Below are 25,177 nucleotides of genomic sequence, written 5' to 3'. Positions count from 1 at the left end.
GCAAACAACCCCCAGATTGCACCCAGAAATGCAGTTATCCACCAGGATTCTTGTAGTGGTATGACCCAGACTTACACTTTGGGGGAATTTTGCTGATAACTTTCTTTTAACTGAGGAATAGGATGTAAAAATGAGATGAAGCAAACAAGTGCAGCTAAACTAGACCAAGTTACTTAACTGCTTGAGCTCTTCTCAAATCTTGCACAATACTTGAAAAATGACATTTCAGTAGCCTTTATCTTCCAGTACAATGTTTCAAAGTCTGGAGTCCCCTTCCCTCCATGGTCAACCTTAATTACTCAGCTGTCCTTCCCCACTTCTTCCCCCGTTATCCCATGATACTTAGATATTTCCCTATTTTGCCAGGCCGTAGGAACCCCAGAGGCTCCTTTCACAGGCCTGGAAAATAATTTTCCACAGCAGGACTAGGTCTGGAAGCTTCATTGACAGATAAACTGGACAGCGTGGTGCCTGCTGGAAAGCCCGTTTCTCTGTCAGTGGCACAGGAGGCTTTCCTAGACAGTCCAGATGCCTGCAGGACACAGACGTGTGAGTGGAGAGCCCCTGGCGTGATCTGCTCCACTTCTATCACCACAAAAAAGTACAAACTTTAAATGCTCATGTTTAATCGAACCTCTCTGTGGGGAAGTATGGACAGAATCACAGTCTGGGGATGCCTCTACATTAAGCCTTGGAGGGAAGAAAGCTTGCAGACTTTACCTTGGCATGTTGCAGTATTTCCTCCTTTCTCATCTGCAGAGGCCTGCAGGATAATTCTGTCTTCAGCCCAGGAGCAGCCAGTGCTATGGCCGAGAGACTCAGCTCCTGGCCCTCCCGTGGGATTTGATTCATTCAGCCTAGCTGGGAACCAGCCTCCCATCTGGGTATGATACTCTGAGAAGACAACCTCATCCCAAGCCCCTTTGCCATGAACAGGGCAGGTCACCCTGTCACAAGCATCCAAGCATCCAAAGCAACCCTGGGAAAGCAGGGGTCTAGGAATGCTGCATGTGGCCGAAGCTGCACTGTCCCTCTCAAGGAACACGGGGCTTCTGTACCCCCGCTCACCCCACGCCCATCAGGCAGAGCCGATACACCCCCAACCAGCCTACTGCAGCGTGATTTTAAATCAGCCCTTTACTACAAGCAACCAAGTTGTTATTCGGTGTGACAGCCCAACTTGTAGAACCACATAATACGATGTTAAGGATTTGCATTATTGTAATCATTTTGTACTTGTTACTTCTTGTTACTAATTAAAACTGCTCATTACTAACAGAGTCTACTATAAAAGACTTGAAGTTGGAATAAGATTTAATCTTAGATTATGGTGCTTTCATACAGCAGCATTTACAGCCTATAAAATGCCAGACTGTTGTCAAACTGCTGCATGAGGACACGTTAAGAGTCAACCCAGCACATCTTTCTTTACACATCCAAAGATTTAGAAATAACCTCAGACTATGCCAACACATGTACCTTCGTCCTCACATCCTGCAATCCACGTGACACCCCTCAGCCAAGAAGAAAACAAACAGGCAGCAACGTCAGTCCTGCCTGACTTTATGTCCCTCTCTGACAAATGGTGCAGGTACACAGCTTTGATTCCTGAGAAGGTCTGTGTTGAAAATGGCAATGCAGGATGAGGTGATCCCATTTCCCATAACAATTTTTCGACATGTGGAACATATTCCAGATGGGTAAACATCAAAGGCAAAGTGAAACTTAACATATGACCACCATCTGGGTACAGTTGTACTCCTTTATTTTTGAGTTTTGCAGAAATTGTAGGCTTATTGCAAATTCCATTAATATGAAGTAGAATGTTAATTTAATATGCATAAATGAAGTGTGGGTGTACTGATATATTAGAAAGAATACCATTACCCAGAAAATTATAGTGGTCTCATTAGCTGGAAAAGGAAACTAAAGAAATTATATTTAGTTAAGTTTTACCACTCTTTTTTTCGATAGACTTGTTTTTGCTTTGTAATCAAGTGCAACATTATTTTATTATCATGGCTATACTATTATTACAACATAATCTTGCACTTGATTACAAATCAAAACCAGGGATAACTGTGATAATAAAATAATGTGTTAACATAATAATCTAGCAAAATGTAATAAAATAAATGTTGCTGTAGATTTAACAAATGTAACTGAGTAATACGGGTGCTGTAGTAGAAATAGTTACTCCCAAGATACAAGAGGTACTTATCCCAATATAGACTAGAAAAAGCTTGGAAAAATCATTATGGAAAGTAGATAAAGTAAGAGGTAAAGGGTATGTTTAAAGGACTTAATCTTGGAAGTTGTTTTTCCTGTGTTCATGCTTGTCAACATCAACTCGCCATGTTATAGCAAACAAATAACCTTGTTCTGCTGTTGTGCATCTTGGATGGAGACAGCTAGCTAGGTTTTAACAGTAAAGTAGACTCACAACTTCTGGCTTCTGCTGTGTTAAAATGCAATCTCTCTTTCTGTTCATTTCAGAGCAGCTGATCAGAAGGAATCAACAAAAGCTTGACTGGCAAATTCAAAATTTTACCCAACAAATTCAAAATTTAAATAGCAGAGTGAGAAGTAATTATGATTCAGAACGAACGCACGAATGTAAGGACAGAGAGAGCTCTGCTGCCTCCTAAAACCAGCCATCAATATTCATAGGTGTCAGACTCGCATTTACAGTCTTCTGCTTCCCAGTGGGTGCCAAATAGGTATGGTAAAAGCCTGTCATACCAGGTCAAACAACACCAAGACCTTTTCCTACAGCTGCTGCCTGTGATTGGGGATGGAAATAGACTTTTTAAAAAACAAGAAAAATACCCAAAACTTACCTAAAATAAACACATTGCAAAAAAAAAAATTATACAGCAGAAGATGGAAATGGATTGGTCAGGTTAACAACTGGTCTGTCCCAATAAGTCCAGCACAGCTGGAGAAGAGAGCCTGCTGCCAACTTGTCAACAGGAATGGAAATCAAACCGCCTGAAAAATAACAGAGAATCAACAGAACCTTATCGACCGTCCTGCCTTGCCCATAAAATCTCATACCTAAGAGTTGATAGAGGAACTAGGTATTTCATGTTTGTGCATTACTTGTTGAACTTTGTAGTCCTGAACCTTTTTCATCTAGGAACGGAGATAGCATCTTGGAGGAGAGATTCACTCACTAAACCCACTGCTGTCACTGTGCTTATCAGAGTTCCTGCAGGAATAGTAAAGTTTTCCAACAATGAGACTTATTACAACCAGAAAACACGGAGAAGGCTGGAAAAATGGAATATATATTTGAAACTAATGCATGAAACCAAAATGTTGATATAGCACATACTGGTAATCACAGCCTAGACCCCATGACAGGCTCATGCACAAATTCCCCTCATCTCATTAGCATCTTTAATGACAATTTTGGCAGAAAAGTTAGTGAGGATCCATTCTGTTTCTCTTGTGAGTTGTCCATTCAGAAAAGGGTTGTATTGCGTCAATGAGGCAGTGTGCAAATTAGTGCAAGGCAGAGCAATTGGCATGTGGCCCCTCTTCCATCAATGTAATTTCCATTTAATTACCATGCAAGCAGATGAATCACATCCGAGCCTCTTTCCCGGCATGTGCTGTAAAACACGAAGTCGGAACTTAATGCTACTCTTACCATTAGATCTCAGGGAAATGAACTAACCTCTGAAGGTATTTGTGCATATTTTAATGAATATTTGACAAATCTAGAACCAGAATTTCAAAGGATATGTCATATGAATTGGAGAGAGACATTAAAAACATAATTTGCTGAGTAGAATTTAATGATATCAATTCAACAGACAAATGTGAAAGGAAGTAGAAGAAAAATTTGAGTTAATTTTGAGTTAATTGACCCAATCCTGGAAACATTCATAATTCAAAGTAATGTATTATATTCGTATATTTGCCTTACAATACATCTAAGTGCTTTTCAGTGATTTCGCCTTGCTTCTCTGTATTTCTTTCCATCTTGTGTAAAGCAGCTGTCTATATATGTATTGGGCTGCATAATGGCAGTGATTTTTCCATACTTTTGAGCTCAAAGGCTGGGTTGGCCCATTACATGCACCTCTTCTAAAAATGCAGTAGTCTGTTCCTCGGGGTCTTGGCATGTCACCATCACTCAGGTTGAGCCCTTAGGCAAGAAATTACGATATTATTGTATTAATCACATAAAGAACATTAAGGTTACCATACCCTGAAAAGGAATCATACTTATTTTCACAAAAAGCTGCCCATAGCACAATATAGTAAAAGCAACAAATATGATAGAATGTACACAAACATACCAGAGAGCAAAATGCTGACATGAGGCATCTATCAGCATGCAACAACAGACTTCCCAAGTGAATACAGGGCATAATTTCCAAACAGAACAAGGATGAAAGAGTTTTTCAATTACACGTTAAGAGTACAGAAATACAGCTGTCCATCCTTGCAGTCCTTCTGCATTTCCCCTTACGTTCTCCAATATCTGCAGCTGCAGCCACCACAGGAAAACGAACCATATGTTAATCTTTACAACAGACTGCAAGTAGGACCATTCCTGGAAATTATAACTGCTCGTTGGCAAGTCCTGAGAAACACATGCTACTAACTAGTTCCTCATCCCAATTTCACTCTGCTGGGGTAAGTGAGAAGAGATAACAAGTTCTCAGCATGGGATAATACATCCTAGATATTTGGTGTGTGAAAGTGTTGCTAGATTTAGCTGCAGGCACTTTCTAGGAGGGGAAGCAAGGGCTTTTATGGGTAAGAGAAAACAGAAGTAAAAGTAATAACTGGTATGGGGTGTTTGGGATGGACAGAATGGATGAAGCCATTGAGATGCACTCCTCTGTCACAGCTCAGGTCAGGCTGCTGTGGTCACATCTGTGTTTTAAACTCCAGGTCACACATATGATGTTTCTAAATGCAGAATATTTTATTTCCCACTTTCCTAAGTTAACTTAATGTTTCGGTAAAGATTACAAGGAGTTGCTATCCTTTCTGCTCTGCTCTGCTATTCTATAGAATTCACTGTTCCTCTCTTCCCCCCCCCCCTTTTTTTTTTTAAAGATCACACTATTTACAAAAATCAATAGAAGCAAATGTCAGTTCACAGGCAGCATCCTTGCTCACTGAGCAGATGCTGCTTGAGCACCAGGCTTTGTGGTGTGGTTGGAGAGGCGGTGCACATTTTAACTGGGTCTTTCTCCAGATGGCGAACAGATTGTGAGAATGAGGGAGGCCCAAGCTACAGCTGAAGCCAAACTCAGGTGAGTTTTGCAAAGGGGCACATAGGCTGGGACTAGCATCAATATCTAAGATAAAGTCCCTGTTAAAAGCTATCACAGGTAAATACGTATGTACAATGACATAGACTAAAATGAACTCAATCTTGGTAAAATGTCTGCAATTCTGGTTAAATCCTTTCTCTTTATTTTAAAATTTAAGTTTAAGAATAGGGGATTAAACATACCTTAAGGAAGACTCTGGGTGGCCGTGCCTCACGTGGCCCCAGCGCCCGGAGGTGGTGCTGTTCTTCCTTTCAGATGAGGCTAAATCTGTCTGTGGGAAATACATTAGCTGTCTTCGTTTTACTTGTTATCTCAGTGATCCGCCTGGCACCTTTATAAAGCAGCAAATTTATCTCTAGAACAGTTTATCATCATAGGGTCTTTCTTTTTATATACATAACAAATCCGCTTTTCTCATTGTCTTGTATCAATTTCTGGTTTGCTACAAAGCATGTAAGTTTATATTTCTTTTCAACTAAACTCATAAAAGTTAATTACAATGAGGCAACGCACTTACAAAGCTACTACTGGATCTAACAGGCTACTGTCATAAAAAGTAAACAAAGATTCATGCATTTTAAAGCACGTTTAGCTTCACTGATCTAGAAGCAAATTGGGCATGAGAGGATTGCACTGACAGCATTAAAACTGCTGCTGTATTTAAACTGACATCAGTACTCCTGTAAAACAGAAATGTAACTATACACACTCCAGGTTTTTGGGGCTTTACACTGCTGTGAATTTTAAAACCTGTTGCATCTTCCAAAAATTTTTAGCAAAAAATAAAAAATATAATTTGATCTAAATCTTTATTTGCTTTAAATAACAGCATTTAAATACGTGCCATTCAAAATCATTCTAATGAGTCATACTTGAACATAAAAGATTTATTCTGGATAGGCAATTCTCAATTACACTGGGCAGGCAAGAAATGCCTCTCTAATTTAGTGTCTAAAATATGAAAAATAGCTCTCTGATTGGATGCAGCATACATGCTGTGGGTAAATTAGAAAACTATAAGGCCATATGTTCAACTAGTGTAAGTAGGAGTTAATCCACTGAAATCATCTAGAGTATTTTAACATTTCCCTTCACCTCTCAGGAACTTGGGAGGAAGACAAAGGTGGACTCTGCCCATCTTTTCTGCCGTATTTGTAGAGGCTGCATCCAAGGAACCATCCTCACTGAGATGCCTGGGTGATATTTCACATGGTTAGCGCTTACCTAGGACTGCTTCCATGCTGTGTTTTAGGGTGAGACCACATCTCAAGTTGAGCTGTGGAGCTGGAAGTGGTGCAAAAAAACTGCCTCCACTTACCAAGTGCCCACTGAGGCTTTGTTACAGAAACCTGCTCTGCAACCTGCTCTCATTACCAATTAGCTTCTGGCTTTATTTCAGATCACAGCCTTAAATGGTTTAGAGATGATGTGCCTAACTGACCTAAGTGATGACTTCTTGTGCCCTGGTAGAGCTGTGAGAGAGGAAATACTGATAACAGGTTCTCCTGGATAAAACTGCAAAGGGGAAGCAGCCCAGTTTATCAACTTTTGAAGGAAAGCTGCAAAGCACATTTACTTCTTACAAAGTACAAAGGTACATGGAGGCTCTGCTTTTTTCACACAGCAGTGTTATGATTTTTCTATTTAAAAACTGCTTCTTGCAAGAAAGTTGAGGTTGGCAAAGAGATTAATTTTTGATTTTGTGATAAGGTGCTCAGAGATTTGTCATGGCTTTCTGTTGCTACACACTGACACATACAGATCCTGGCTTCAGCATCCCAACAGCAGGCTCTTTCCTTTCCCTGAAAGGAAACAGGCTCTGGAAGATGTAAGATATGACTGCAGTAGCTCAGTGTCTTACTAATACTTGGTAGCAAACAACAGGACACAGAGAATCAGAAAGTCCTTTTCACTTCTGTATTCCTGTGGGATCAGGAAACTCTCCTTGGAATCTCTTTGTGATTTCATTTTCCTATTTGGATCATGTTGCTCAGCAAAATATTTCTTTCTCTAAGGTGAATTTGCTTCCTCTGCCTTTTTAAATTTTTACTTTTTAACCAAAATCAATGAAATAAAAAAACCTCAACAGTCTCAGACAAACCAGAAGAGAGGAGTTCACCCTTTTTCCAGCAGGAAACACTGAGTAAAAGAGAAGCCCCTTAGGGAGAACCAGCCTCACAAAGCCAATCACAAGAAGCTTTTCATCCCAAACCACATTAAGCAAGTGAATGCCCACTGAAATACACTTCAGGATCCAGACCTGCACAGGCTGGGAGCACATTTCAGCACCCAGCTGAATGTTTCACACTGCGCAGCATTAGGTCATCTTACTTGGACAAATGCCAGCTCATTTCTCTTACCTATATGTACCATAAAGCTTTAACAAGAGAGTGGCTCATGCTTTGTGTGATGGTGCTGAAACCTAATAAACAGCAATGCCACGAAGGGACCTGCATTGCAGTGGCAGAAGAGATTTCCTTAGACTCAGAGGAGAACAGCAAAACATCTGGGACCCTTCTAGATGAAGGATGCTGCCATAGTCATGCCAAGAGCTAGTCATGACCAGGCAGGAGGAGTGTAAAGAGGGTTGGAGGAGGCAGAGAAGTGCTCTGGCAAAAGCTCAAGCTTCTCTGAACTTGCTGCCAATGTTCCCACTGACTTTAACATGGTCAGGATCTCTCCTGGTGCATTTTGTAGGAAGCCATTCCCTATGTCCGTCTGTAAGCACAGGGGAAAAAATCACACGATGTTACCTACCTGCAGCCTGCTGCCACTGATCAAAGCAAAGGAGGCAGTAACACAATTAGAAAATAAAATCTAGGTTGTTCTTTAATATTCCTGGTTTTTATTTTTCTACATTCGGGAGGGGGGGGGGAGACTTTTTTTTTGTACTTGATAGGTCACCTTTAATCTCAGAAATATGGATTCATGCTTCCATGCAGCATTTTCCAGATTAGCACAACCGATTTTGTTCAGGCCGTTCTGCAAGAGGGTCTGTCCGCAAAAAAGCCTGTCAAACCCACAGGGCAAACGATGAGTCTCCGCAGCATCCCTCACAATCTGTGAAAATCGGGGCCACAAGCACATTTTCCTGAAAAAGGCCAGGATTAGCACTCAGCCTGGCAGTGCTGTAACGTGCCGAGACTAGCGAACGATGCACGAGTGGCTCACTCACACCTGACACCCACCACTGCCAGGCTGGGATGCTGGCGCAGCCCCCTGACCTGCTGATGTGCACCCTGCTCTTGAGTGCATACCCAGGGGCTCCATGATCCCCTCGACCTCTCTGGAGGGCTGTTGCTTAACTAAATCTAACGCAAGCTGATTCAAAGGGTGTGCAATCAATAAATGCTCTAGCAGCCAACAGAAAGCAGACATGCAACCTTCTCCATGACCAGCCCTCATGATGAAAGCTACAAGAAACAGAAGCTGTTGGAAGTGTTTGTGCTGTGTTCACCCGTGCTGGACCGAGCAGCCTGAGCTCCATGTGCAGCAGCATCACCCCTGGCAGATCACAGGCTAAAGGCTCCATTAACCTACAGTAGGCAAAGTAGCTGGTTGCTTAACAGCAAGAGGTTAGGGGGAACAAAAAAGCATGTTTACAAATGTGAAATGTTTACTGTTCTCTGGTGTTTTCTCCTAAAGCTGGCATATGAACAAGATCCTCTTGTCAATGGGAATGATACAGGGAGGGTAATAAAGAATACCTCTGCCTACACCGAGAAGCAGGCTGAAGCCAGAGCTGGATGATATACAGGTGTTGCAGAGCGAAGAAATAACAAGAAAGAGGCAGGTGGTAAAAAATTAAATAGTAACAGTTCTGCCTCTGTATCTGACAGCAGAAATTGGTCTTCAGAGTCTTGTAAACTGATGCTCCACAATGTGGATTACAGCTGAGCTCAATTTAGTCATAAGGACCTGGCAGTTTTGTGCCAGGTCCTACCCACAGCAGGTAAGAAAGGTGCCATTCAAACTCTCTCTTAAGGCTGGCTCTGATTTACTCTGGGGAAAATCCTCTTGCAACAGCAAACCCTTTGTTACATCATCCAGAGCTCAGCAGTACGGGAAGCAAGATTAGAGACCTAAGGCAAGAGGTCCTCTGCTCTCCTCCCCAAAAAAAAGACAAGACTTGCCACATGCAAGTGAACCTGAGGAATGGCAAAATGATGGGCAAGAAGCTTGTAGGGAACAGCTAATATGTGACCTGGTGCATCCTGGGAGCTCAGGCATAGCTGTCTTCATCGCTGTCAGAGATGGACGCGCTGAGCTCCTTCCTTGGAGGAAGGCACTTGCTGACCACAGAAACCAGCTCCTGTTTCCCACAGGCTCCAGAGAGCTGCCCAGTTCACAGCACATGCTGCAAACTGCAGACTGGATTGCACAGCTTCATGGCCCTAGAGTGGCTTTTGCTGTTTGAGCACACTGAAGGACAGCATTTGAGTTTCTCAGCAGTGTGACAGGGTTGGAAATCTGTTTTCATTCAGCATTAGAATAAACATGAGAACTTTTGAAGTTTAAAAAATACACATTTTCAAGACAGAAGTTCTACTTTATAGCTTGAAATATAGTCCGATACGCCTTAGCAATTATTATGTTACTGGCTAAATTTTTAATTTTTGCACAACAGATCATCATGAAGCTGGCAGAATGGGGACTCGGACTCCCACATGCTGCAAAAATACTTCACCAGCAACGAGAATAATCCCATTCCTCTTCCAGCTTCCCAGGAGAAGCGCTGTAGACATGGATACACTTCTACAGAATTTTCAGTTTTGGCAACGCACCATATTTTAATCAAAAATGTAATTAGACAAACGCACTCTGAGCAGTTTTATTTGGCATGACACGCTTGCTCAGGATGCTACATGTCTCCAGAGCAGTGGCCGGAGAGAGGTCCTTGCTCCCTGCTTTTCTGCATCATGAGGCATCAAGTGGTGTGTGGCACAATGGAGTTCAGGCTCCCACGAGCTACAGCAGAGCAGCTACAGGGCAGAGGGAGCTTCACTGCGTAAAGCATTCGCTTCCAGAGTGCATAATGAAGAATAACAGCATTCATTTTCAGTAGGAAAACACAGAGCAGTACACCTTGTGGAATGTGACCTTCGTGTCCGTAACCAAAGTTAATGAAGCCTTGCTGAAAGCCCAGGAGGGACACTTGTGCATTCATTACAGCCAGTTATTAACACCCAGTTCACTTGTCCTACCTCGGGTAACAGATGGCAGTGCAGGTAAGATAGGTATCAAAGTATCATGGAGGCTGGGTTGGTTGCACCTATGCTATGTGGGGCTATCGTTGCCCCACAATACTTACTCTGACTTTGGCCCCTACACGCTGCACGCGGCAAAGACCATGGCCTGGGCTGGGGTTTGGTGTGGCTGCACGTTCTCACATGTGTTGGAGGAAAGACTCAAATCGTCCTGCCAGACAAACACAGCGGGAATCGCTGACACAAGGAGCTGCCTGTGATCCTTTCTCATGGGGCACAGGATCTCCAAGGATGCAATTCAGATGATACTTGGGGTGTACTACCAGCAAGCCCTGCCTGCTCCTCTCCCTCCCAATATTCTGAAATATATTCCTTGGGTGTCACATCCCACTTGCCATGATAATGCTGCAAATTTACCAGCTGCTGTTGCCACACAGAGGCCTGCTAAGGAAGGGACAGATCTGTCCTGAAGGAGAGAAAAGAGCTTCCATACAGGAGATTTACAGTGGGTCCCACAGAATTTTTTAGGAGGAATTTACAATGCAAGCCAAGGTTTTACTAAAATCTGAGTTTTTATGGGGCCAGTTCCTATTACATTAAAAGTGACAAGCTTTCTAAATCTGTCCATGCAGCTGCAGCACACACAGGAAAAACAGCTCAGTTACTGATAAAGGACATTACCATCTGCCTAAAGAAGTGATGGCAGGTCAAACACTGAACACTGTTACAATTTAATCCACTAGAAGGAAGACAGATCCTGCAGATGTTAGAAGTGATGCAAAACTACTTTCCAGAGGAGTTAAGTGCACTCTGTAGCACTTCTTGCTCTAGCCAACCTTAGGTTGGGACATTGTTCAGAACTCAAATCCAACTCAAAGCAATGCTTTAACATAATTAAAATAAACCTCCTAATTGACAACAGTCTTTCTGCAGGCAGCAGAGACTTCCCTGACTTGCTTCCTTGAATTTATACAATTTATTTATGGATTGTTCCTTTGCTTGCAAGTCTTGAAACCAAAATCCATGCATTGTCTCAAAAGGAGAAACTCAGCAGAAAGAAAGCCAAGATATAAGCTTGACCAGGAAACTTTTCACTGTCTCCTTCCTAGACCAGAACCTCACCATCAGTGCTCTCTGTATGTCTTGTTTTACATAGCAGGGCACCAGCTCTTCACGGAAGAGGTCGAGATGACCCTTCTCCAGTTTTATGGGCTGCCCGTTTTTGATCTTTCTCTTACTCAACTTGATGAGGACTAAAACTTCAAGGGGGCTTAGAAAGGAGTATATGAAGAAGCTACTTCAGCCAAATGAATGTTCCCAGACAATAGGAACAATCAGTACAGATGTTACTGGTGACATGTTATTTCATTGAAAACAAAACCAAGTTTAAGCCCCGTGTCTGTCTATCAGGGGATAGCTGTGCCCACATAAACACCTTTTGTCACTTAACTGCATCCATGGTTTGACATCAGTTGTATTTCCTCTTCATTCCTGGTCCACCCAATATTCTTATTGTCTTTGGATTGTTGCATGACCTCTTGGAGAGGAAGACAACAACAAAAAAAAATCAAATACCTCAACTCACCTTCATCAAGGGCTAAGCCTTTTTTTTTTTTAAAAAAAACAATTTTTTATTTTGCATAGCTACTAAAAGACTGCAACATGCCTTCCAGAAGAGTGTCCAGCAGTTTTTTCTATGAAATTAATTGAGGAAATGAAAGACACAGAAAGAAAGATAAGGCATTCATGCTAATGTCATATAAAGTATTTATCTCAGTGGAGAGTATTGCACTACAGTCATACACAACCTGTCTGTTGAGAAAGATCTGGAGATGGGGCTGCTCCTTGGATGAACAATGGAATTTCATCAGTTAGACAAAAAAAAAAGTCCAAATGACTGTATCCAGCTCATATTGGTGCCGTTCTGCAAATATCAAATTTGATTTCTCATCTCTCATAAAAAAAGAATACAAAAACCTTGAGGAGATTTTCAGACATCAATAAAAAGACACATCAAAATAATGAGAAAGAATAAAAAAAAAGGCTAGAATAAGTTAAATTCCTGTGACAAATTTTAAAAATAATTCTGCCTTAAGAGTAGCAAGATGACTCTTTCGTACCGTGGAGCACTATGGTCTTTATTTCAAAGTGCTTTGCACTGCTCAGACGATGACACTTTCCCCACTAGTCCGGCTTCCAGTCTTTACTGTGCAGTCCCACATTAACAATTAAAAAAAAAAAATAAATAAACAAGATAAAAAGCCAAAAACAAGGTACAGATAATCTCAGATGAGATCAGAAATGAAATTAAGAAGAACTTCATGTCTATGGAGCAAAGCCAGCTTTCAATATAACTATTAAAGGCTCCTACTCGAAGTGTTTTGGAAGAGGTTGATGCTAATACAAGTGACAAAATTTAATCACTGCTGAGAAAGGGCATGTAGCATCACTCCCTCCTCTTGCCAGGTACCTTGAACCTCGCCAGTCCTGAGCTCCTGTGCTGATTTCAGCTCTTCAGCCTTTGACTCTCACTTGACCAGAAGCCATCAGTTTTCTACCAACGCAAGCTAAAGCTTCGTAGAGTCCTAATGAGATTTCCAAACATGATCAAGCAGAGTGTCACCATAGGGTGCAATATTTTCAGGGTCTCTGGAAAATCCTGCAAGTTAACATTTAGACGCCTCAAAATATTTTACAACCAGGGTCCCATATTCAACAGGATACAGAGAGTATCCAAGAGGCTATTTAGTATTTCCAGGCCCTCCCAAGCACAATTTAAACCTTGGGTAGCAGAAAAGCAGTTTTTACATGGATTCAGGGCACACCATACAGAGCTTTCTTTCCCAACAGCAACAGAGATATGCCACAATTTAATCCCATTTGTCACATTAGGTAAACAGGCAGTTGTTCACGTGGAGAAAATTCAGTAGCAGGAGACTCAATATCTGAATTAGTTTTCTATGTATTTAATAATCTGGAAAGAGGGTGAACAATCAGGTAGCGTGTTTTTAGATTTCACAGAATTATTTAGGTTAGCTGAGGTTACAAGAAAGCTGTGGGGACTTCAAAAGAGAATAAATGCCGCTGGATGAGCGCCTAGCGTAGCAGCCAATGGATTCCACTGATGGCAAAAGATAACAAACTAATACATGCTGTTGGATACAAATTTCATTGCACACATCCCAGGTACAAGGTGTCATTGGAGAGCAAAAAAACCCATCTGAGTTTGTGACATAGTAGATAGTGCAAGCAGCCTAGGTGTTTCCATTCACTCACACTCTAGCAGAAGAATAAATTGTAGTGGTTACTCAGTACAAAGAGAAAGGTCATGCATTTGAAATTAACATGCATGAAGAATAATTTCTGAAAACAATGCAATTGCCATCTGGAACTTGGTGTAGTCAAGATGCAGCTAAGGCCATGACTTGGCAGGATTTTTAAAATGACTGACCATTTCTAGGTACCTGAATATCCTATCACAAAGTGCTAAACAAAACCTTGAGACAGATAACGGGATATAATTCTCACAATACAGGGCACAAGTCAAACACCAGCCAATATAGTCTAGGAGTAAGCATCCCCCTTGAGAAGGCTTTTCTGTAACAGTCTGGCACAGGAAAATTCATCAATTTGCTCAGGCCCCTGTTAGAGACAAAAATATTAGTCTAGTTGGACCTCTAGTCTGATTTGGTCTTGCAGTTATACTCCAGACTCATTCTCCAGGGTTTTCCATTCATTAAGACCTTAGTCTATATTTTAGATAACTGCAACCATTTATATTTTGCTATTTCCTTTCTTATTTTCACTGTAGCTGTTGGTAGGCTTAGGGTCCCTGTAACTATGTAGTTTGTTTTTTTCCAGAGATTTTAAATAATTCTGAAGGGAAGTGTATCTCACCCAGCACCTCCTCCCATGCCTGCAGCCATCCCCACAGCTCCTGGACCATCTTCAGAGCATCCCTGCCCACAGCAGAGCAGATCCCACTCTCTGAGCATCACCTGCACAAGATATTAGGGTCTGTATTCAGAACGGCAGCATTTGCTTCTGGGGGTCAGAGAACTAAGGCCCATCAACATCCCCCAAAATAATTTCCTTATAAACGCACCTGAACAATTTTCTCAGGGCAGAGGTGGATGTTTATAAGGCTCTGGGAGGCTCAGCTGGCACTGGCTCACACCGTGGCTGGGCTGGCAGCCCACGGCTTTTACCCTCACCCCCAGGGTTTTGCTGCAGCCATTTACCTTGTCTTCACTGCTCTTATGCGAGTCTCTGGCTTTTCTTTCTCTTCTCTTTCAGCTGCTCTCCGAGGATCCTGGTTATAAGCCATAAAAAACTTGTTTTCCCTCTGCTCTTTCCCACCATCCCAGCTCACTGATCAGAGGCAACAAACACATACAGGAACCGATGCTGCTCCATTCTGGCTCATTTTGAGTGAAGGTGTTGTGCCTCTGGCATCATTTGTAAGGGCATTATTTTAACAAGATGAGATTTCACCTTTCTCCTGACAGTAATCATGTTAAGACTTAATATCAATCATATAAATATTTAAAGCCTCACTACAGTATTGAGAGAAGCAATTAGTAAGTATCTGTGTAGCCCTAGGAGGGCCTAAACGCTAAACCTGATAAATATTCATGTTAAAAGAGCTCCTTGAGCTTCCACTGCGCCAGGAGACGCTGCCGGTGCTCTCTGGGGATGAAGCCTTGGTGATACTGTGCTTGTTCTCACTCCTTTTATCAACACGGTGTTTCTGCTCTCCACTGCCATGATGCCAGCCCTGGCTCCAGGCACCACTCTGCCCATCGGCCAGGCTGGGAGGCCTCCAAAAATCCTAGAACATCGAAAAATTTCAGCTGACCCCATTGCTAGCAGAGCTGAGCATGGAGCAGCAGTTACTACTGGCAGCAACACAGGCAGTTAAACCAACTGGGAGAGGAAAGGGACCCCCTTGGTCCCGCAGCCCAGAACTGGTGGGACAGTGCTGCCCCGGCTCAGGGAGGCATCCGGGGTAGCGTGGCACAGGGAGGACAACACCAAAGCAGCACGATGGGTCATGGACAAAGTGTTCACTGCCAGTTCACGGATTTTGGGTTTACCATTTTTCCAGACCATTGATGGATTTTAAGCACAACTTGTTCTGTTAAAATAATGCAGGGTGATCCCACCAGTTCACTATGTCAGTCATAAGCCAATGACTAGATTATACAATAACTAGCTAAAAACTAAGCCCAGAGTTTGTCAGAAGGGGAAGACTGTTAATTAATCCAGGTGGACTGACACAGTCACACATATACACGACTGCAGACATTTAACTCACAACCATGAATACACTAAAAGAGTTAAGTAAACTCCCGTATAAGAAACATCACTTCTATTTCATCTTTTTCTTCTTTTTTTTTTTTTTTGAGAATGAACGGCCAAACCCCCCCCCTACATTTAACTCCTTGTATCCTTCCCACACAGCATTTGGGCGCAGGTGCCTGTAGCTGGTTGGCAGCAGTAAATACTAACCTGTACCTAGAAAGTCATTACTAGAAATCAGCAGGGAAAAAAATTAAATTAAAAAAAAAGAGACAGAGCAGATGGCCCCAGCTGTTGAAGGAGCACATTGCTCCTTGCTGCAGCTTCAGAAAATACCCGGCATCATCAAGGTGCCCTGGCACTGCTGAGGAGATCTGCATTACAAACACCCCAGGCACCCTCCATCTGTCCTTTCAGGTATCGACTGTGCCTGGGAACTTATTCAGCAACACCTTGTTCTTGTCTTGCCTGATCAGGTCTCTCTGCAAGATGTTCACTGCTGATAGCAAGTGCCACCCTAGAAAGGCAAATCAGGGTCAGGCAAAATGAGACTGCGGAACAGGCTGTTTGACTGACAGCTCTTTCTGCTCCCCCCTCCCCCCCCCTTCCCTCTGCAGGGGGAATAAACAGTGAAGTCTGCTGCAAGTGCTCAGCACATCTCTGTCACCACATAATAATGATGATAATTATCAATAACAACAGTAATTTGGATGTGAAGCTGCTCCAGCAGTTGGGGCTAATGGATGCTGAATCTAATACCAGCCTTCCTGGAAGCTGCATCGGGCCACCAGCATTACAGTGTTTTTTTGAAACTCAGAGAAAATAGAGAAGCCTGGGCACCTGGAGTCACAGATGAGTGTGCTGGCCCCTTGTTGGCCACACTCTGGCAACTTGTTAGCAGCTGTGAACCCATTTCATTAGAACGAAGAAAGTTTAATACCTTCTGTAATTTCCACTCAGATCAGCTGATGAGATTCTCTTGCATTCCTTCACTAGTCTTAGAAAACAAAAAGCAACTCTCTCTTTCATGCCCATAAACACTAGACTCAATGCAAACCCACCACTGCTTGTCCCTAAAATGCTCCGAGGAGAGGAGACAATCTCCATGTGTTGTCAGAAGCTCCATTATGTCCAGAATACCTGATGCCTTACCACACAAGTATTTTTAATTAATCAGAAGTTTCTCCATTGAGATTAAACATGATGTTAATTTCTCATTTACTCTCCTCAATACATGCTTATTAATTAGCATACTAATTTGTTTAGTTCTTTAGGAACTGCATGCCATGGAAAACGTTCTAAGTTGGACTAATCGATGAGTTGCATTTGACAAGACATTTAAGAAAGACTAATGGATAAATATATCAGAGCACTGACTAATTGGTGAAAAATCCAGCATGGTGCATCCTGCCACCCCTTCCTTTGTAATAAGATTCTTGAATTAACTGACAACTTGATTTTCCCTTCTTTTAATTAAGAAAACAAAACCACTGAAAACCAGAAGTCTTTGTGGAGGGTGTCTATTCAATTTTCTGGTTATACTTGAAGTGAAATCTACTTCATCTACCTCATTAGTTGAAAAGTAAGGAAATGAACATACTCTGCAAACTAGAATTTATCATTGGGGCTGGGAGAGCTGATGTGGAAACTTAAAAGCAACTTCATCACTCTTCTATTTATTATATGTATTTTTTAAGGTTCCTTTCTGATTACATAGATTAAAAGTGACTTCTACAAATCTGGAAGAGATGTGCTGCATATGTTTCTCCATACAGCATATGGCAGCTTTTGAAACAGCCCAGTATCATAATGTGCAGGCTATATAGAATGCACAGGGTAAAATACAGAGTGAAAATGACTGTATGTTCACAATTACATCTCCAAGCAGTAATGCTCTCCCTGATCGGTCCATGGCCATGAACCCCGGTTACTCTCAGAGGAATTCTGCTGTGTGAATATTTGCCCCCTTAATCACTGATACTGGCTTGTGTGCTACATGTCAAACAGAATAGAAAACCTACTAAAGCATTTGTATATGTTTGGATTTCTTGACCTCTAGCTCTTAGAAAACAAAATAAAGTCCACTGTCTTACTGGCCACTGTGGCATCCAGAGTGCTTGCAGCCTGCTGTAAGAAGAACCATTTTTCCAAAAACTATAGGTCAAAGGAAACTAAGCCAAGAAAACCCATGTTACACAAGAGGCCAGATTTTGTCCTCAAAACCAGTGTGTGCAATGGTGCAGGGATGCTACTTATGACACCAGATGAAACAGACTTGGGAACAAGTGATGGATTTCTGGAGGCTGACAGTTATAATAACAGCATTTGTTAATGTTGCATCACTGCCAAGAGCCTTTCCAGCTGCTGTCTCATGTTGCCATAAGAACTGGTCCACCAAGCTGAGTATAATACACAAGATACCTGCCTCCCCTCCCTGCCAAAGCTAGAAATAGGTATAGGACTCTGAAAAGCTTGATGACTCCAGCACTTGTGAAGCTGAGGAAGGCACGGCTGTGTTTGGTCCAAGTTGTATGTAGTGATGAGTGACAGGCTTAACCTGCTTTTCCTCTTTGCTCTTGCATGCATGTTTTATTTACATGAACCATCAAATGCTGTGGTTGTTGATGTGCCCTGTTAGTCTTATGTCCTAAATGATTTTTCTAGATGCCCAGAAAAGGGCATCCGCATGTAATGGTGCATTTAAAGAGGAGCAATACCCTTGACACAACCTCAGCCTTTTTCCTTTAGTCTTCTCTCAGACATACCCAGTCAGCCCAGGCCCTTTAGCTTCTGGGTGTCAAACCAAGTGTTTATTTTCAGGATGAATTAGCAAATAATCACTTGGGAAAGGGGACAGACTTTCTCTACTCCTTCTGGCAGCCTTCTCCCCTTGCTGCTGGAGTAGCACAGCCCTGCTGCTTACTTCCGCAATTAGTAGTTTAAATAATATAGAGAAGTGATTTCACAGAGGTCCTATTCAAATCAGTCCACAAGTTCCTCTGAATTTTCTCCAAATGGAGCTTTTCCTCCTCCCCTCACAAAGCCTGAAGGCCACACGCCTGCTTCGGTCCAGCCCAGCAAGGGCTACTGAGCTGGCCCAAGGGAGCAGTGCCAGCACACAGCACAGCTCTAGCAGCCTCCTGGCTCCCCAGAAATAACAGCAGCTATTCCCATTTCTCACAGTATTTCCACAAATTTTCCATGCCTGTTTGTTCTGAAATTATAACTTTTGCCAAAAAAATCTATTTAGTGCCATTTGCCTGCAGAGAAGAGTTTGGGCCATCAACAGCCAATACTGGTGCTCCGGTAGAAAAGACGAATAATTACAATTCCTCTTCAGGTCAATGATATTTACTTGCCTCTAAATATGCAGTATGGTTTACACCTTTAAACGACCTTAAGTAATCATTTTCTAGGCAGAACAGAAAATCCATTTCCATTACTTTCCAAAGACTCGGAAAGTATATATGTAGGAAGACCACTTCTATAAATTCACCTTTTTAGAGTCACCGGGTAACCCAGAATTTATGCAAGTGCAGGTCAATCAAATCATTCAGTATTTTATGCTCCCTTTCAAGCTCCAGGGAACTGGAGTAAAATGCTAAAAATAAAATACACGTGTTGTAATATGCAGAAGATTTGGAGATGGAACTATTCTGACAGGCCAAAATAAAAAGCTTTATGCATAAGATCAATGGCTAGGTCTGTACTTAAATCACATATTTGATTTAACTCACTGCAGACAAGTTATATAAGCTTTGAAATTATGTATGCTTGATCAATGTGTTTTAGAAATTAATCTGTCTGACTTAATCATTTAGGCAAGAGAAGTCACATAAATATCCCTACATTTTACTTTCTAGGACAGTAAACCAATTTCTAATCAAATCTGTAAGTAAACAGCATTATTAGTTTCCAAGAAATATCAATATTAAAATACTTTTCAAAGAAAATCTGAAACCAGACTTCAGAAATGATTAAGTGTTATCTATTAAACACACACACATTATATTGATACGCGAGTATACAAACATGATGACCAGATATATAGAGGCAAACGCAATACCCCTTTTTAATATCCAGGGATGAGAGTCCTAGCACCACACTGAAAGAAATCGGATTCGGAGTCTCAGACAGATGCGAGAGCTGGATGTGCTTGATATTCTACTCCTTTGAAGCGCTAACAGTGATTCTACACTTGAATGCAGGAGCAATGCCTCACTTCAGCACAAACACACCGACCCTAATACGGTAAGGGAGCAATAAATGCTTACACCTATACATGCAGATCTCAGTGTTTTAAAACAGAGGGCATTTTCTCAGGTTAGAGATGGAGAAACTGAGGCACAGAAAGGCAAAATGACCCCCTGAAAGGCACAAGGCAGGCTCAGGTATAAATGCCAAGAGTGAAAGCTTTTATTTGAATGCCAAATCTACTAGACCAAACCTCCTTTTTTAACCACATTATTGCTCAAATCCCACTGATATCAGTGGGAGCTCAAGGACTGATTCTAACCTGGCTTAGAGCTGGGTCAGTCACAAACACACTCCTCAGCTTTCCCCTAAGCTCTTGTGTCCTAGCTAATTTTGGGGCAGTCCAACCAAAAGGTAAAAAGCTGACTTACTGTTGCAGTTTCTCTGGGTGGCCTCGGCAATTAAAAAAAGAAACAAAAAACAATCCGATGCTGACACCATTCACAGGTCATTCCCAGCAGCATGGAAACAAGCTCTGCTCCCAGCAGAGCATCATCCTTACCCAGGAGATTGTGAACCTCAGCACAGACCCATGGCCAAGTCCACACTGATACTCCCCAAGCCACCAACACATGAAAAATTGGGCAAAGTAGATTGTTGCAGCCTTAGGGGATTCCCTGCGAAAGCATATAGTCAAACAAGGAGGGAAGCCACTTACCATACAGGACTGTAATGAGCGACACGGGCATGACCAGGATACCCACCAGCATGTCTGCCACCGCCAAGGACATCAGGAAGAAGTTTGTGGCATTCTGCAACTTCTTCTCCAAGGACACAGCCATAATTACCAATATGTTCCCCCCAATGGTCAGCAGGATGACAACCAAGATCAGGAGGGCTGGCCAGTTCTTCTCCCTCACGGACATCCGAGAGACTTCGCCCTTCTCAGAGGCATTAAGAGGATCAGATGTAGGCAAACTCTGATTTAGAGTCAAATTGCTGCTTAAGGACCAAGCCATCAGACCACCATGTAAACTAAAATCCAGCGTGACAGACACTGTCGTTAAGCTGAGTAATATTCCAGTGCTACTTAAAGTGCTCATCGTCTGGAACTGGTTTTTCTGTCTCTTAACTGTGCCTCAGAGATGATCCTTTTTCCAAATTGCGGGTCCAAGGCAGATGCCGAACTTCACAAAACCTGAGCCAAAAAATCATTTGATCTTCCATAGTGAAACAAACCTTACAGAAGTTAGCGTGGAGCTCCTCTAGTTTCCTTGGGTGTGGTGGAAGATGACCACTGACCAGCAACCTCGAGGGAAAGGAGACTTTGCAATCTCCAGCTGGTTTCCAGGTCCACCATTCTGAAAAGGAAAGAAAAAGTATATTCTTCACTGAAATCACAGTATATACAGCACCTTCTTTATCCCCATGCAAATGACATTCTTATTCTCTCCCTTCCTGCTGGCTAGGATGTTCTCCAGACTGAAAGTAATTTATCTTATGGGTACAGACTATGCCTACAATTATGGGGGAGAGAGGGAGAGAATCACATCAGTGTGCTCTGGTTGGTTAAAAGCTGATTATCACTAATTAAATGTTTTGTGAAACCTGCAAAAGCAAGTCTGGAGAGCAAAATATGTTTCAATTGATAGCCACTTCACAGATACTCTGCCGCTGTGTAAAATAGTAATTGCATGAAATTCTAACCAATCCACATAGTGCAGCCAAAGCACGGTGTAAACCATCACCTTAAATGGAAGTGTTTGGATATATTTTGAATATTCTGAGATAAAGTGCAGGTGTTGTAAAAACCCTCAGATGTTAATGATTAACTCTCCTTTAATGATGAAGACTATAGTTTGTTTTTTATTGGGAAATAAATGGGGGATAGGATGCAATATATATTAGGTAACATTACACAATGCTATGCCGTCAAACTCTCCAAACAAACAGATAACAAAGAGTTAAGAGATGAGAAAAGACAAACTTCTATAAAAGCTGAGCAGTCATTTCTGCTCTTCTTCATCTGTTTTTGTGCCACTGTGCTTCCGTGCTAATTACCAGCACACAGCTGGGCCAGTAAGCCCAGTCCCCACTGGCCTGCTGTCCAGGACTAGTGCCCGGCACGTGCAAGTATCAGCACCCTCATAACACACACAGTCAGCAGGATAGATTTCCTCAGAGTATCTCACATGATTTGTGTTTCTTCACAAATTAGTTGATAGTGAGGGCAAGTCAGATTACATCCCCTGACCGCTCATGTAATACAGGCCAGAAAGCATCACGCTGCTGCCTCTGAAGGAGTCCATTAGCCTCATGCATTGACCTAATTCAGCAAATTAAACATACTCTTAACTTCAGGCACATGCCTACACCCACTGAGGCTAAGGGCATGTATTCCCAATCCTGGCTTAATCACATCCTCAGGAACTCAATTGTTTTGACTGCCAATCGTGTACAACTGATTAAAACATCAGCTTTGCTTTGCATTTCCATTGCATCAGAGTCAAGATCCCAACAACCATATATAGCATAGGACTAAAAGCACAGAAGAAAAGCAGTTAGTAGAACAACAAAAAAACCACACACACTGTATGGAAGTCGACCAGTAAGTAGAATAAAATCAATAGTATGCAACTTATGTTGAGCATATCCTCAACTTTTTGTGTAGTCCACAGGAAAAGAGCTGTTCTATCACTGTTAAATGAGTAACTAAATAAAAGCCAGATTTTAGCCCTTGAATACACTGTGGCACACATGTGACACAGCAATTTGCTACCCAGGGATCAAAAGCTAAGTGTAATTCATGGGATTACATTAGATTTTATGTACAATAAGAAGCGCTCAGAGTCCTATAATAAAATGTTTAACATTCATGGAGGTTTTGGAAACTTACTAATGGGCTTTGTGCACAAAAACATTTCTTAAATGAGCAGTGCGTACAATGAACCCAGATTTGCTTCTGCATTATAGTTAATTACTCCCAAAGGGTCTCTAAACCTCATATTTAGGAAGAAGTTTTGCACTATGTGCACAGAAAATAATTTTGCAGCTGCACATGCAGATGAATTAGCAAGTAGTCACTGGACCATTTATTTTTTCAATTTAGCTGGTCTAAAAAAAGTCTCTAGAAAGTTTCAAAATACTTCAGAGTATTTTTTTTTTTTTCAAAATACAGCTTTTACTTTAAAGCTGTGAACAGAATTAACCATTTTGCCAAATCACCTTTCCACAGTGAAGGAGGCACTAGGCAGCTTTGTGGCACTTGAGCTTCGCTGTGCAGGACATCCCCATTAAAGCCAGTGGGAATTTCTGGGTCTCCAGAAACTCTCTCTTTTTGGCTCTGTGACTCTTGGGCACTCCTGCTCATGCCACAATAATACTTTGGCAGGATGAGCAGAAAGTTCATGCCCAAACATGAGGACGTGGTCAGACAGCAGGACACCCAGCCTTGGTCTTACTTCTTCCCAAGTCTGAGCTCTTGGAGGTTTTGGAGAAGGTGACGCTACCACTACTCTTGCAATAGATGTGAATGAGCTTGATGTTCCTGGCAGGTGCTAGTTGGGGTTGCCAAAGGAACATGGGCAAGAAGATGCCTCAACTCTGGATCATAAAAAACCCCAAAACCAACCCAACTGCAAGATAAGATTTCTGAGTTAAAAATGTCTAATTTTGTAACTGCTCAGGACTGAATTCTGAAATGGTCAGTAGGGTCATTCTCTCTTGCATTTCACAAATGTATTTGCAATAACGTTTTCTTACATGAATGATGTTGCATCAGAGCATGGAGTTAAAAAAATCAGCAGGCAGAATTATCACTTGCTTATTCATCAGTTTTATTATTAAAAATAAAATGTATGTTATTTGGCTACTAATGTACTGCAAAGCATGAGGTTCCAAAATTATACTAGTCACCAAAACCAATTTCCTTGGAATTAAGTTATTCTCAGGAGGAAAAAAAAAGAAAAATCTGTTTTGCCAGGAAGGTCTAAGAAAGGGAGACTTCAAAATTAATTTTCTTGTTCTAAATGAGAACTTTTCACACACACACACAAAGACTTTGAGCAAAATGCTTTCTACACAAAGTAAATTCTGCAAATGTGGTATACACTAACTTCTCAGCAAGAAAATTACATTTTCTAAAATCTAACAGATTTCTCAGTAATCCTCCCCCCACACTCCTTTCAGTAGTTAAAAATGCACGTTCTATATGCAAGAGTAAAATTATGCTATGATATTGAGAAACTAAATTTTCTGAATTAGAACTATAATGGTAAAAATGAATCTCAGACTCCAAATTCCATCTTTGCTATTAGAAGAAATTATGATTTCTTTTAAAACTTGGCCCATTCACCTGTCTATTACTTGGAGTGACTCATGAAGACAACCATTGTTGCCTTCGCAAGGCGCAGCGACCTGGTTCAGGAGCGGCACGGCGACAAACACTGAGCCGCTCGGGCCATCAGCACACAGACACCAATGTGGTGGATGGCAAAATGGCGTTTATTGATAAGCAACACAGCAATATATACCCTAGGTTCATGACATCACTTCCTTCTGCCTACATCACACGCTAAATACTATTGGCTACTAGGAGATTGTGCTTTCTTTTAAAACTTGGCCCATTCACCTGTCTATTACTTGGAGTGACTCATGAAGACAACCATTACTATTTTTGTGCCAATACAGAACTAGGAAGAGAAAAGGAAATCACAGACACCCCTAAAAAAGCATCTTCCAGGTGCACTTATGGAAACGCAATACCTGAAATAACAGGGTACATATGTAGGAGAGATGTGTAGAAAAAAGCAATGATACTGGCAGGAGCTCTGCCTTACCCTATAGCCCCCAAATTACTGGTTTAGATGAATCGAAGATTTTGGCACTGCTCTGTATGTCACCTTGTCCCTGATGGTGTCCAGAAAGAAGTTGGCAGCCCTCATTCTCGCTGCCACCGACAGCCACCCCTGGGTGCAACCAGGTCCCCGCACCTAGGAAATGGAGGAAGGAAGAGCTAATCTCTCACACCAGAAAAGCATCACCACTTGTTTTGATGTTGCCTAAATTCAGCCATCATCAGGTCTGGCATAAACAGTGATGGACCTTCACCTCTTACCTCGGCATAAACAGAAAGAAAAACATTACATGGAAAACAGGTGACTCTTAGGTCTGAGC

At 41.9% G+C, this 25,177-nt stretch overlaps 1 protein-coding gene across 2 annotated transcripts in view; it reads right to left on the bottom strand.

Annotated features, from left to right (window-relative positions):
- Positions 1-21,363, bottom strand: part of HTR2C (5-hydroxytryptamine (serotonin) receptor 2C, G protein-coupled) — a 45,096-nt gene extending 23,733 nt beyond the window's left edge. The window contains exon 1 of one of the 2 annotated variants that reach the window (XM_009331677.1): positions 20,721-21,363. In XM_009331677.1, coding sequence (XP_009329952.1) covers positions 20,721-21,105 — 385 coding nt within the window. In that variant the 5' untranslated portion in view covers positions 21,106-21,363. The remainder of the gene's footprint in view (positions 1-20,720) is intronic. The other variant, XM_009331676.1, reaches the window with a different exon arrangement.
- Positions 21,364-25,177: the final 3,814 nt, after the last annotated feature.

The sequence above is a fragment of the Pygoscelis adeliae genome, unplaced genomic scaffold, assembly GCF_000699105.1.
Source record: "Pygoscelis adeliae isolate BGI_AS28 unplaced genomic scaffold, ASM69910v1 Scaffold79, whole genome shotgun sequence".
NCBI classification, from domain to species: Eukaryota; Metazoa; Chordata; class Aves; order Sphenisciformes; family Spheniscidae; genus Pygoscelis; species Pygoscelis adeliae.
The sequence above is the reverse complement of the archived record's forward strand: the minus strand, read 5'-3'. Positions and strand labels throughout refer to the sequence as shown.